This window comes from Boleophthalmus pectinirostris, unplaced genomic scaffold (assembly GCF_026225935.1).
Source record: "Boleophthalmus pectinirostris isolate CB_2022bp ecotype Guang Dong unplaced genomic scaffold, ASM2622593v1 HiC_scaffold_2, whole genome shotgun sequence".
NCBI lineage: Eukaryota > Metazoa > Chordata > Actinopteri > Gobiiformes > Gobiidae > Boleophthalmus > Boleophthalmus pectinirostris.
In genome coordinates this window covers 27,728,193-27,743,422 of record NW_026571152.1, presented here as the reverse complement: position 1 = coordinate 27,743,422, position 15,230 = coordinate 27,728,193, and the positions used below count along the sequence as shown (strand labels likewise).

Sequence of the window (15,230 nt, the reverse complement as noted above, 5' to 3'; positions counted from 1 at the left end):
TTTCTTAGACCTCATGCACTCCATTTGAGTGAAGCAGGTGCTTAAGTATAGTTTAAGGGTTATTTTCATCAAGCTTATTTGATGATGAGAAAGACTATTATGTTTTTGTTTGATTACCAGTATGTTCAACTGGGTGGTGAAAGTGGTCCCTCAGCTCCCAGAAGCCCCTCTTGTAGAAGAACCTGTCAAGGCTCCTGTAAGACAAACAATATTTTACCATATGCTTGGATATATTTGAATAGGATAGATACACTAACTAATTTAGTAAATACGAGTGCTATTGCTGAGATATTAGCATTAACTGATAGAACAAGCCTTAGTAATACAGTTAAATCACATTGTGGAAAACTAATCCAGATAACTAAATAGAAAAATCACTTTACTTTGCATTTTAGGTGAAGATTCCACCCAAACCCAAAGAAGGTAAGACATGTTTATTTTATATTTTTGCAATTTACGTGAAGCTGTTGTAACTTAAATTGGGTTTCAGTTCCCCCAGTAAAGAGTCCACCTTTGAAGAATACTGATGAAGTTTCCTTAGACAGGTGAGCTTTTGTGTACAGGAAAACTGTGATGCCTTTTCATTTATTTATCTGTTTGTTTACTTATTTGTTTATCTGCTCCAGCCAAAATCAGAGTGGAGTTTTGGGCTGGTTGTCCAATGGCTTTGTCAACTCACTGCCACAGCCTGCTGGATCCCCCCGACTCAGCAGGGCAGATGTGAGTTACTAAGCTTATTGATAATTTCAGTGACATTAGACTGGGGGTGTTCTACATATTTCTGTTGGCAGAATATTCAGCATTTTACCATGCACACAGACAAAAAAAGTTTTAATATAGTTTGAAAACTATAATGAATTTAAACACATTTTCAGAAAACTGTAATCAATGCGAGCGTTCATGGTCCTGTTAAGGTGTTTGATTTTCAACTAAAACGCTGAACGTGACTAACTGAAAAACTTGTGACTGCAACTTTATGCGTGAGAGACTTGTTTAACAACGTAAATCATCTCACCTGTTGTAATTCCAATGAAATCCGTTCTTTCTGGCCAGAAAATAAAGATCAGATTAAGAATAAAATACAGTGTTAAAATAAAGAAGATTAAGAATAAGACTGTGTTGAAATAAAACTCAGTTCAAGAATAAGATACTGGGAATGCTCACCCAGATCACAGATAAACTATAAGAGAAAAATCCGATTAAGCTTAATTTGAGTAATAGAGCTTCTAACAGAGTAGTGCCTTCAGTTAGCTTCACACCCCCAGTGAATGCTGATGATATCAGTTGTATCATGAAGTATCAGTATCATTTTTAAACTGTCTTAACACAACTGTGATTTTTCTTTCCTTTTTCTAGGGTGAAAAGGGGTAAGTGTCATAAATGACTGTGAAAATAATAAAATAAATAATAAAATAATAAAAAAATAACTGTTGTGAATAATGTTACGCAGATCAGGAGTTTTTGGGTGGGTGTCCCAGGGCCTGAACAATATGCTCCCTCAGCCTGATGAGAAATACAGAGAGAGTCCCGAAGTCTTCACAGAGGAACAGACTGAGGCAAGACACTCAGCAAGTTTAAAATCAGGACCAGTATTGTGTATATAATATCTAATTCATAAATTTCATGTTTCCAGATTTATGATGTGCAAGCAATGCCAGGTATGGTGGTTCGAGGTATTACAAAATATAATTAAAACAACGCTTGAGTTGTTTGTGTTTTACATACTGCTTTACCTTAATTATTTGTATTTATATTTTTGCAGATTTTGATCCCCTATCTCACATCCCTGTGGTGGAGATGGTATCAGATGATGAAGAAGTTCATGATCGGTCAGGTCCATTCCCACCAAAGTAAGTGAATACATACCAAAAGTTTTAGACATGTAAATTATCACATCATATAATATTAAACTAATGTGTGTGTTTTCTTTTTCTTTTTTGGTAATTTACAGGGTTGGCCATTGGTTAAAACAAATTTTGCCTCAGCCAGTTCCACCTGGTACAGTGGTTTCTGAAACTTCAAACTCTCCCTCCTCACTGGACAAAAGTATGTACAATTTAACAATCAAGTTCATGCAATCAGTTGAAATTCCTTTAAGAATAAACTGTGTTCATTCACAACTAGGAATAAACCAAATAATTTTAAACTTAATGATCTTTCTTTTGCAGCCTTGTCTCCTCCTCCTGAGTCTCTAAGTGGCATCTCACTGGATACTGATAGCAAAGTGGGAAGGTTAATACTTCTGTTCTCCATTTAAATTAGATTATAAATAAATAAATGTGCAGGCATGTTTGTAACAGTCTGTCTCCCTGTAGTGTGGTTGGCTGGTTTGTGTCAGGCTTTGGTCTGAAGATGCCTCAGCCTGCTTTGACATCTAAAGACGGTGTAGATGTAAGTTGCATTTATTTTTTATGTTAACATTTGTTCAAGTGTAATTTTAATTTATATTTTGTTTTAGGGGCCAGCAGAGGTTCTACAGAAAGGTACGTTTTTTGGTTATCATTTTTATGCTTGTTGTATAAACCTTTTTCCAGTGTCACAATATACTGTCATTCAATCAAGTGTATCAAAGCATTTCTGAAATTACAATTTAGAATTTTTTGTCCTTTGCTCCTAGTTTTCCTGGGTGTTTTGGTGGGCCATTCGGAGGTTAACTCAGTCCCTCTTCTCCTTCTGTTTCAGGGGGGAAGGTGCTGCGAGCCCCTTAAACAGCAGGAGAAGACGACTGTGTGACCAACGCTTCCCACAAAAAGACCAACTCTATTTTAGTGGTGTTGGCACATAAACTAGGCAGCTGCACAAGAATATTTATATATTCAACTCACCTTACTGTATTTAATACAGTCATATGTGAATGTACTTTACCACTGTAAGATAGATATGTACTGTATTCATGTGATACTGATATTTTAGTGATTTTGAACATTTGCACATTTTCTGTATAACAGAAGAAATAGTAATTGCCATTTATCTACAAAGTGCACAAACATAACTTACTGTAACTATAAACTCAAGGCAGCATTCTGTGTGTATTATAATTTATTGCAGTGTTTTAGTTCTGTTCATATTTTTATTTAATTCTACATAACCCTTGTGTGAGTGTATTTTTTTTTACAATTTACAAAATTAGAAACACAATTAAATAAAACAAATTTTATTTACCATTTACTTTTACTTACTCCCATATATTTTACTCCCCTATATTTTACTCCCCTATATTTCCCTGGAAATCTGTATCAGCCACTTCCTGTATGTTAGGTTTAAATTATAGCTATGAAAAGTCTATGTTTATAATATGAATTCACCTGGCTGCCCAAAATGTATGTTTTAAAAATTTTAAGACCTCCTGTTGGATCCACTTGATTGTAAATGATCTGAAAATTGTGACCTGGAAATTTGGTGGTTGTCATTCTTTGCTCTCTAATGCACATCAGTTTTATGTAAAGATACTGGGCCAAAAATAAAGATTCACTCAGATAAACGAGAATCATCTCCTCTTGTGAGTTCACTTTAGTCTGACATCAGCCCTGTACTCTAGTATTGATAAGAAGTATAATAAAGTAATATTTATTTTTCTAAAGGTTAATGGATGGAAAGAAAATATTCACAATTAGCAAATACACAGTAAAATATAAACTATATATTACATTATTTGACTTTTCATAAATGCATTTCTTTTTTTCTTTTTTTAAGAGCCCATATTATGTATTGTGTTTTGTTTCATTCACACATGTTTAACACACAAACCCATATTTACTCATATTTAGGCTGAGTTCATCTCTCAAACAGAAACTTTTTAAAGTCTATACACCTTCACTAGAAACATTTGGATGATACCAACCCTGAGATTTTTCATCTCTACTGAACTAAATAGAAAAGGAACTGTTAACTTGTAAACTACCACTTCATGAGATCACAAAGTGGAACAGAGCATTTTGAGCTTTGAGTTGTAGACAGATTAATAATAAAGGGTTACTAAAAGGTGTGAACTAAACAAAACACAATTCCAGGCATGTTTTGAGGAGGTAACACCCCTCTAACACGTTTTAAATTTTGTGTAATATAGTACCATTAATAATATCAATAAGACTTGCAATTAAAAAGCATTAGATCTCAGATACAGGCGTGTCATTTATTTTCCTGTAGCATCCTCCAGACTCCAGCCTGACATGGTGCTGGAGGATGTGGAGTCAGACACTGAATGTCAGCACAAGCATGAGGGAAGCTCCAACACTGCAGCTATTCCAGCCACATCCCTGACCCCCCCTTCACCTGCCACTCAACACCACACCCCAACAGCAGAAGTACCTCCAAGTCCCACTAAAGCCTCCCAGGAAGACGCTGAGACCCAGACAGGCCGCTGGACACCTTTTATCGAAAGTATCAAGAGGGAGGCTGAGGATGTGGCTCTGGCTACAATGGAGGAACGGTAAAGCAGTGGGTGTGTTTGGTTCTTCTCTGTGAACCTGTCCAGATCTTTATTGATGCTCTGTCTCCAGGCTGCTGCAGGAGCGTCTGGACATGGCTCGTATAGCTGAAGAAGTGGCCAGGCAGACAGCTGAGATGGCCATTAGGCAGATGGCCTCAGAAGGACAGTCTATTAAATTTTCAATAAGCAGCCAAGAGCTTCTGGAGGAGCCTGATGTTGAGTAAGGCCTTATTTCTTTGTTTAACTACCACGAGCTATTGCATGTCTTGAATTGACAGTGACTGTCTATGCCATGGTCAGGCTGCCAGTGGCTCAAGAGGATGAAACTGAAGAGGAGCACAGTAAAATTTCAAAGTGAGACATTTTTTCTATTACCAAAACACTCTTTGACATATATATATATATATATGTTTAAATGTATTGCATGTCAAGTTATTTTATCTATAAGCTCATATAACCTCAAACTTATTCAGCAATCCTGGAAGACACTTGTTAAATTGACTCTGTATAACTGGCAATTTATGTGGTTAGGCCGCCTGTCCCACAAGAAGAAGAAACTGAAGAGGAGCAAAGTAAAATTTCAGAGTAAGACGTTGAGTAAAGTGTAGCAGTAGGTCCTACTTTTACTTGTAATCGAGTACATTTTCTATCCAAGTAACTGTAGGGTAGTTTAACTTATACACATATTTTCAACAGTTCCTCCTTCCACCCCTGCATATTGATACAATCTAATCAGACTGTGCTAAAATAAAACTCAGACTAAAGTCTAATTTGAGTAACAGAGCTTCAGACAGAGCAGTGCCTACATTAGCATCAGCCTCCTCCCAGGGAAGGTTGATGACATCAACTGCAAAGTATCAATAACAGGCGAAACTTCAACCACCCACGCAGGCACTTGTTGTTTGTGTCAGGTTCTGACGCTCAGTGTCGTATTTTGATTCCACCATCATGGAGGCACCATGCCCTGACCTGACTGTCGCTCCCTCTGGTTCCCGGGGGTGGTGATGAGATTGCAATGTCTCTCGCATCCTTCGCATCAGCACGCGGCTCCTTAGCAACCGCAGCTTCACTTAGCAACAGTGCTCGCATTCACCGTTGCCCTGGTAACCGCGCACCTGCACCCTCCCCTCAACATCCTCGCGCGCGCATGATGGACGAAAACAACAACAGGGCAGATTACTGAGACGATGTTTTTAGGTAACGCACCATGGCGCGTCACTTTTAAATGCTGTATTGATTAGTATCGGAGTTGGTCGGAAATAATCATGTAAAAAGTGAGTAGCTTCATCTGCATTCTTGTTAAATTTCTTGTAAAATTGTATCACTTAGTCTGTATTTTTCCTTCAATGTGACTACCAGTGTATATGTTTCATAGCGCAACAGGTTGATTTGGCTACTGGCTCTTTGACGTGCATCACACTAGCCCGGACACTATTTCCCTCCCCTTTCCCCCTCTTTTTTTTCCCTTTTGGTTAATCTTAGACAACTAGCCTATTACGTTAAAATATTTTGTGCCCCTCGTTATACAGAAAAGAAACAACACTTGCTCTGGATGAGAAGTCGGAGAATTCTGAGGAAGCCCCTCTAAATGAACCAGGTAGAACAGAATGAATCACACTATATAGAACTTTTTATTTTATTTTATTTTTTTACTTGATTACCATGTGTATTTAATTTGTTTAGAGCCCATCCAGGAAGTTGAAGCAGAGCCCCCACAAAGTGAATCAGAGGCTGAGTCCAAGGTTGTTCCAGATCTTGACCCTGAACCCCTCCCTGAACCACCCCCAGAGCCACAGTCTGTGCATGAGGTCCAAGAAGCCACTTCATCAAATGAAACAGTAAGCAAGCAGCCACAAGCAAGAGCAGACGAAAACGGCCAAATCAAAAAAACAGAAAAACCTGCTGAAAAGGTAATAATATGCTTAAATTTAAATAAATATCTAAATTTGTTAAACATGTAAATCTTGTATTTTATTGATTACAGGAGGAAGAAGCTGAGGATGGCTGCGGTGGTATGTACAAATCTAATTTGTTACATCACATAGGTTGTGTTTATGTTTTACATTTTGTTGATGTCATAAATTCAGATGGAGGACAGGGGCTTATGTAACTATGTGGGTGGTGATTTACTGTTTTTTAAAGAAATATCCAAACAGAAATATGAATGTTGCACCACTTTCTGAAACTAGTGAATATAATTTCAATCTTGTTCATTTGTACTGACAGAGAAGATGCTGAACTTCATGTCAGTTTTAGTTTCATTTGGATTGGCCCAGTAATTGCAGATATTAACCATAAACCAGGTTTAAAAAATCTAAATCAAATGGAAATTCTGTCATAGACCTATCCTCCAGTTCAATTAAAAACTATAGGGAGAATTATAGAATGTTGTAATATCACGTGAATGCAACTTATTTTTAAGATCTGATCTTTACAACAGTTATCACCAGTTTGCTTGATTTGCTCTCTTGTTTGCCTGTCCCACTTCTAGCTCCAGTCAGCTGTGAATCATTTAAAAACTGCCTGATGCGCTTGCCTCACAACTCTGAATGCTTGGGCAACATCAACGCTTTCTTCAAGGAGAACGGCATCTCCTTCCCCAAATGTTCTTCCATGCCTAGATGCCCTACGCAGCTCTCAGAAGTCACAAAGTACCTGCCCTCCCTCCCTCTTCAACTGCCGCAAGAGTTTCCCAGGATAAGACTAACCCAAATACCCCAAAACATTGCCCAGACAGTGAGCAACTTCCTGCCTAAAAGCCCAGAGGGTTCAGACAATCCTAGTTTATCTGGCCTCACGCAGACCTTATCCAATATTCCACAAAAGTTATCCCAGATTCCCAGCCGCACCGGACAATACTTGGGGAGCATTCGCAACCGCCTCAACAGCCTTATGCCACAAGATGCCTAAAAAACCAAGTCAACAACAGCAAAAACAAAATAGCAATGTGCAAGATGTAGAACTTAACAAACTTGTGAGGCGATCTCCCCTCACCCCTGCACACCCTTCTCCCCTACAGTCCCGCTCCCCATCTCCCTCTTCACTTAATGGCAGCAATCTGGAGTTACCCAATGTGCCCTCTTACTCTCGCCTGCCCCCAATCGTCAGCTCGCCATCCAAGCACCTCAAGTCCCGCCAGCTGTCAGGGCTCAGTAACCCCGCCTTCTTCATTGAGGATGACTCAGATTGCTCCCCTCTCAAACCTGCAGGTGAATCTTTAGAAAACTACTTATTGAAATGTATAAACTTCTTCTTGTAAATAGTGTGTAATTTTGAACATGCAGTGTTATGGATATTGTTGGTACTGAATGCGTTTCCACCTTCCAAAATGCATTTGAACTGTTATGTGCTTAAATCAAATCCACCTGAAGCAAATGAATAATGCTTTATGCGAATTAAGTGCTCTAAATGGAATATTTGTGCATTCCCATCTCCCGTTAGTTATAAGAATCTTCAACATGCGCAAACACAGCTACTGTAATGTCTAATACTTTCTGAAGTTATACATTTGACAGAACAGTGTCAGTGTACCAGACAGATTAGCTGACCAGCAGATGTAGTCCTTTCAGCTGTACTCTTCTGCCCCAGTTCAGAAGTGGATCCCACTGCATTAGTCTTATGTAGGTTATGGTAAATCCTGCTCTGCTGCTTACTGCCCTCTGCTGTGTGCATGAACTCTTTTTAACACAATGGAGGTCAACAGTGGCTGCACACACCCCATAACCCATTCATTAAAAGGGGTGATCAGCTACATGTTAACTAATGACCACAAGACTTATAATTAAAAAAAAAATCTGTTTCTGAAACTTTATAAACTGCCTACTTATTAAAACAACATTTTGCCGAATCTTGCATTTTAAACAGCCTTTTAAACTTTAGTTTTTTTCCTGAAATATCTATGGAAAAATTAATGGAAAATTTACTTCCAGAACAGTGAGCGAGCAGTCACTGTTGAGCTCCATAACTTGTATTACTTGTGAAAAGTTTTTTCTGATGTTCTCCTCCAGAAAGCTCCATCAGTCTCCGTCCTGCAGTGAATGTGGAGGATGTGGACTCGGATCATGAGCGAGCGGGACCAGGGCGTGCAGGGGGAGCCGAGGAGCCCAGTGCCCCAAACCTTCAAGACCCCAAACTCACAACACTCACAGTCCCAGTGACCCCGGCAGGAGGTCGCCAGAGGTGAGCTCCTCTCTTTAATTGGATGTACAGACACTTTTCAGTCCTGGAGTTTTATGAAGCTAAATATAATATGTATTGTGAAACAAAAATAAGGTAACGGTAATCCGTACATAAAACAACCCTATTTTTTAGCTTTCTTTTTTCCTAATATAAAACCCAAAAGCCAAATAGTGAATATAAAAATAATGAATGTACGTATATATTTTTAAACCTTTTCTCCTTATTTCTTCTTTCATTTTTCATCTGCAGCAAAGGGGATAAAGAGTAAGAAAACCATTTTCATGCAGTGTTGTTGTTTGCACAAGCTTATTACTGGCAATGTTTAAATATAAAACTACATCCTATAGATTGTGTCTGTTAATGTGGTTCATGATGTCTTTGTTTTGATCCAAAATCAAATCCAATTTATTTTTACTACTATTTACTCTATATAATTGATCACATATAAATTATTCTAAACTAAATCTAAATATAATAGTATTTCTACCGGTAAATACCACTGTTTTTGGACCAAAACATATGTCTTGTGTGTGATGTGTCCTGCAGAGTCTATGCACTTGGGAACTCTGCTGTTTTGTTTTATGTTTCACTTTTGGTTTGAGTAAATGTTGCATGTGCTGATTTTAGATGTGCTTTTGTTTATTGTGTACATATGAATATAAAAAGACAAATAAAGCAGATGCAAATCTAAATTGTAGGTGTATTGTCACTATTACTATAAACCATGTTTTAAATGTTTAAAATTGTGTTTTGAAATATGACTCTTAACCTTTTTTTCTAAATATCACTGACAATAGTGGAAAGCGTCGTAGGACTTTTGCCAGTCGAATGTAAGTTATAACACTTACTATGCTATTTTCTCTGTACACAAAACTTAAAACATTTGCATAATTTGCATTTAACAGGCCTATATTATGCTATTTTCTTTCATCTATGTTATAATGTTGTTTAGTGATCAAAAACATGAAGTTGTGTTTTTGCTGAGGTGTCAACATTATAACATGTCTTAAATCTCACAAGAACCTATTTTATGTAATTTAGGATCTTTAGCATACAATTTTTCATTGTTAACTGAACTTTTTCCAAACTGGCAGAATGTTTTCTCAAAGTGAAGATGATGAAGAGGAGGGAAGCGTCCCTGTCAGAGCCTGGCCGAGTCAGTCCAGCCTGCACAGTGACGATGTGTGAGTGTAACATTCGTCTTTCTACCACAGATAAGAATGAGTATTTAGGCCTGTCACAATAACAAATGTTATATATGTATGTGTATATAAGTGTGATACATTGCTGAGGAAAAGACAATAAACGATAATACAGAAACTAGTTTATGATACACTAACTCAAGAGCAGATTTAAACCATAAAAACAATTCTAAATGTACAATATTTTAAAATCATGAGCTGCAATAAATAAGTAGCCAAATGAAACACTTTAGTACTTAGTTTACAACTGTAATGAGTCATGGAAGTTATTAATTGAACATTTTTATAGCTTAAATCTTATCGTATAGCCAAAATGTAACCCAAAATTTCCCTGTAGTACAAAGAAAAAGTACACTCGATAAATACTGCCCCCCAAAAATATTGTTTGAGCTATCATATACTGAACTATATAGTAGTCAATATAGTATTATCTTGACAGGCCTTTGTGCATTGTGTAATAAATATTTTTTTATGTCCTTCCAGTCTCAAGGAGCGGCCTACATCTTCAGCTAGTCAGACCAGTACAGTGGTCAATGAGCGTCTTCAGGAGCTGATCAAAATGTTCAAAGAGAGAACGGAGAAGGCCAAAGAGAAACTTATAGACCCAGACAGCTCAGATGAAGACAGTGTTGTCCAATGTGAGTGCTATACACATACATTACAAACATTTGTGAAGGTTCTCTTTCAGAACTCCCTTTCTTGTGCCTTAGCTCCTCCTCAGGCCCCAACATCAGTGCCCTCTGGTGTTCAACTGGAGAACAGCACCGATGGAGCGCCCCCAGCAGGAGCATCTGGAGAAGTACAAGAGAATATAGAAGCAGGAGATGCAGAATCTGGCTGCTGCAAGGTGAAAGTCCCTCGATGGATAAGAGCCTGTATGCACTACCGCTTCCCCACCAGCATCGACCCCTTCACCAGTGAGAAGCCTCCACCTTAGTCACACAGACACCCAAACAAGCCTGATGCTATACTTTGTTTACTAGACTAGAGCGGCTGTAGTCAAAACCTTTCCTTTTTACTGATGCAGCTTTATTTTCCTTTATTTATTTATATTCCTTCATTCATTCCTGCTATAGATAGATTACATACATTTAGACTTTCTTTTTATTTGTGTAGCTGAAGAATCTCAAATGAGCTAACTTAAAAATGCACCATGTCACTTTTCTGGTGGAGAGTCTGCCACCTGCTTGTTTCCATGAAGATGCTTTTACTTCATCTTGCATGTTTTCAATTATGCCTGTCTTTATTGCTAAAGAAATGCCTTGAAAACCATAAATTCTTACTGTGAGGGTTGTTACCTCTACAAAGATCTGGCCTGTAATGTGGCCTGGTAGCATCACCTGTTTTTACCTGATCAAAAACTTACCAGGAGTTGTGTTTTGTTTCTTTCATGTTTGATTAATCCTTTATTATTAGTCTGTCAACATCTCCAAAGCTTCAAATGCTCTGTTCCACCTTGTGATGTCATATAGTGGTAGTTTTCAAGTTAACAGCTACCTATCACTTTTTGCTCAGTTGAGATTGGCAATTCAAGGTCTGAAATTATCCAGTGATTCTAGTGAAGGTGTATGGAGCTTAAAAGCGCAGTGGAGCACTTCCTGTATTACCACATGACATCAAAAGGTGGAGCAGAGTGTAATCTGAGAGAAAAACTCACGCCTAAATATGCAGAGTTTCTGTGTAAAACATGTGTGAATGAAACAAAACAACTCCAGGTACACTTTTGATTAGGAAACAACATTATAACATACATCAGAAAATAATGTAATATGAACCGTTAAACTAACTTCATTACAAATACAGTTTAATAAACTCTCTCTCTGTCCCAGACCTGATGTATGTGCTGTGGATGTTCCTGGTGTCTTTGGCGTGGAACTGGAATGTTTGGTTCATCCCGGTGCGCTGGGCTTTTCCATACCAGACTCCGGACAATATTTACTACTGGCTGCTGACCGATTACATATGTGACCTCATTTATATTTTGGACATCACTGTTTTCCAACCACGCCTGCAGTTTGTTCGCGGAGGGGACATTGTGGTGAGTGAACTCCAGAGTGCATGTAAATATGTAACATTTCTGGTGGATGGTCTGTCACTTGCTTGTTTCCTTGAAGGTATTATTGCTTTACCTTTAATGTTCTACAGTATTGCATTAAACTTGAGATACAAGAGTTAAATACAGTACAGGACAGGCAATAATAAAGCAAAACCTCTAATCTAACTATCTCATTAACAGTCTCTATGGAGACAAGCAGATGGCAGATACTCCACCTTTAATTCTGAAAATTCATATGTCAAATGTCAAAATAATAAGCAACTCTTATTACAACACTTTTTTCCCCTGTGTAGTGTGACAAAACAGAGATGAGGAAGAATTATATGAAAACAAAGCGCTTCAAGGTAAGTGATCATAAAGTCCCAATCATTACTGAAACAACTTTTAGTATTTTTTTGTAATTTCTCTTCCATTTCAGTTGGATGTGATTAGTCTGTTACCGCTGGAGCTTTTCTATTTTAAAACTGGAATCAACCCTCTGCTTCGGTTGCCAAGGTTGCTAAAGGTGTGACTCTGCAAATCACTTTTGGGACCTGACCTGGTGCACTTTAAACATGCTGACTAGATGAAAATGTAACCTACACTCTTGAGTCATGACTTTACTTTAGAAAAAAACTTTTTTCAATTTCTCTTTTTCAGATCAACTCATTTTTTGTATTCAATGAGCGCCTAGAGGCAATTTTAACCAAAGCTTACATCTATAGGTCCGTTGTAATCATAATTATTATTTTCACAATGTCCAAATACTAGTACACTGACATTAAATGCCTTTGTTTTGTTCAGGGTGATTCGTACCACAACATATCTTCTTTACTGTCTCCACTGTAATGCCTGTCTCTACTACTGGGGCTCAGATTTCAAAGGACTTGGATCAACTATGTGGGTCTACAATGGTGAAGGAAACAGGTGGGTTATTCAAAAGAACCCAAATACTGTGTTTATTAATATAATTTTGTATTCACCTTTAATCATTTGTTGTAATCATGTTTAATGCAATATTAATCCAATGTTACAGTTACATTCGCTGCTACTACTTTGCTGTAAAGACCTTGATCACCATTGGAGGTCTTCCAGATCCCACCACCCTCTTTGAGATTGTCTTCCAACTCATTAACTACTTTGTTGGGGTTTTTGCATTCTCTATAATGATAGGGCAAGTAAGTACAACAACTCTGGGTGTTGTTGTTGTTTTTTATGTACAACTTTTTATTTGAATTTGAATTCTGAATTTGTTTCAGATGCGTGATGTGGTTGGTGCAGCCACAGCTAGTCAGATGTACTACCGCACTTGTATGGACAACACAATCAAATACATGTCATCCTATCGCATCCCAAAGGATGTTCAGAACCGAGTCAAAACCTGGTACAACTACACCTGGCAGTCACAGGGCATGCTTGGTGAGAGCATTTTGTTCTATTTAATGTTTTATTATGTGCATTCTGTTTTAGGTTAATTAAGAGAATGTGTGATTATTTAGGGTTTAGATTATTTAGCAGTCTATGAGTTACATATTTTTTCTCTTTAGAATATATGCTTATTCATAAATTGTGCTTAAGTTCATTTCACTAACTACAATCAGTATTGTTCCATTTCAGATGAGCAGGAACTCCTGACTCAGTTGCCTGATAAAATGCGGATGGATATTGCTATAGATGTGAACTACTCTATTGTGAGCAAAGTTCCACTTTTTCAGGTATATCAAATTAAATGTGTGTTAAATGTGTAGTACTGCAGTTGTAGAAAGTGTTCTTGTGGTAACTATTATAATCCAATATAATTTTTCCCTGTTGTGTTCATGTCATTAACAGGGGTGTGACAGACAGATGATCTTTGACATGCTAAAAAGTCTGCGCTCTGTAGTCTACCTTCCAGGGGATTATGTTTGCAAAAAGGTATCTTCATACATTTTACATATATTATTATATTGCCTATTCTAGCAAAATGTACATAATTTATGAATCTGGTTTCTTCTTTTAGGGAGAGGTGGGCCGAGAGATGTACATTATAAAAGCAGGAGAAGTTCAAGTGGTTGGAGGACCTGATGGAAAGACAGTGTTTGTTACTCTCAGAGCAGGGTCTGTCTTTGGAGAGATCAGGTACAGTACTATGAAATGGTCATAACACATTTTAATTTATTTTAAATTATTTATGTCCAAAATGTAAAAGTGAGCATCTGCCTGTCAGTTTGCTGGCAGTTGGCGGGGGAAACCGGCGCACAGCCAATGTAATTGCTCATGGATTTGCCAATCTGTTTATCCTGGACAAGAGAGATCTCAATGAAATCCTGGTTCACTATCCTGAATCGAAGAAACTGCTTCGCAAAAAGGCCAGGTTAGACATGATGGCATGCTTAACATTTCTGTATTTCCCATTAAGTAACAAAAGCTTCTTGTTTAAATATCAGGAAGATGCTTAACAAAGGCAAGAAACCTGAGCCTAAAGAAGAGGCCAAGGAGCACCCACAAGTCCCCACTGCTCCAGTTCGTGCTGAGACGCCCAAATTATTAAGAGCAGCTCTGGAGATGACGGAGCGTTCCACTGGACTCAGAGGAGCTTTGGCTAAAGTGAAAGAAAAGACAAACAAGTCCAGCATCTCATTACAGGTAAGACATTAGACATTACCACGGAGTTCACAGAGTAGAAAGTTATGCTGTCTCCTTTTTATTCTAGCCATCCATAGCCTCCACCAACCCCACTCCATCACCTGCCTTCAGCTCTGCTGTTGATAGAGACATAGACACACCATCGCCCCTCTCTAGCAGCTCTGCTTCTCGTCTGGACATGTCCTCTCTGCTGCCCCCTTCCCCTCAAAGTCATCGAGACGGGCAGCACACGGAGCAGGAGGCAAAGGACAAGGAGGGAGGAGACAGGGAGGACTTTCAGTGAGGAAGATGTCACAATGTTTTTCCTCATATTATGGTCAACTAAACCGTTTTACAAAGATACTTTGTTCTGGGCGTACTGGGCATTTTCCAATCAATTTTTAACATTAATGACCCATTATCTTCCATTTGGTTGATTTGTTTTTGCTGTTGTTGAATCTTTAATGTTTACAACTTATGTCGATAGAAGACATAAAGCCTTATTTTTTTTATTTGTGCAATTGTAAAAAAAAAAAAAAAAAAAAAAGGTGTATTTTGTTACTGAGTTAGTCAAGTCATTTGGTGTTTTGTATTTATAAAACCAACAGGACTTCTTTATGGGCTGGGCAGATAAGAAACAAGATAATGAGATACATTCTGCAAAAGCCCATATGAGCTGCAGTGATACCAATTAGCTGTATGAAAATGAAAGATTTTTAGTCTTTATTGAGATAGCTCTAAATGCCTCTTCAGGTTTTGTATCATGTTGTATCATATTTTC

General features: G+C 38.0%; 1 protein-coding gene across 1 annotated transcript; it reads left to right on the top strand.

Moving 5' to 3' along the window:
- Positions 1-121: 121 nt before the first annotated feature.
- Positions 122-14,856, top strand: LOC129409525 (uncharacterized). Its single transcript, XM_055155898.1, is given in 39 exon segments — positions 122-196; positions 396-423; positions 491-545; positions 627-720; positions 1,357-1,367; positions 1,451-1,556; positions 1,634-1,658; positions 1,763-1,850; positions 1,952-2,046; positions 2,169-2,232; positions 2,316-2,391; positions 2,459-2,483; positions 4,147-4,429; positions 4,500-4,649; positions 4,730-4,783; positions 5,959-6,026; positions 6,113-6,339; positions 6,414-6,441; positions 6,921-7,080; positions 7,256-7,638; positions 8,437-8,608; positions 8,858-8,872; positions 9,406-9,438; positions 9,703-9,796; positions 10,301-10,448; positions 10,521-10,727; positions 11,640-11,848; positions 12,160-12,210; positions 12,285-12,371; positions 12,506-12,570; positions 12,650-12,772; positions 12,882-13,023; positions 13,105-13,264; positions 13,463-13,560; positions 13,676-13,759; positions 13,845-13,963; positions 14,052-14,198; positions 14,272-14,470; positions 14,538-14,856. Coding segments are annotated over 39 exon segments (4,464 nt in total). The 3' UTR covers positions 14,754-14,856.
- The last annotated feature ends 374 nt before the right edge of the window (positions 14,857-15,230 follow it).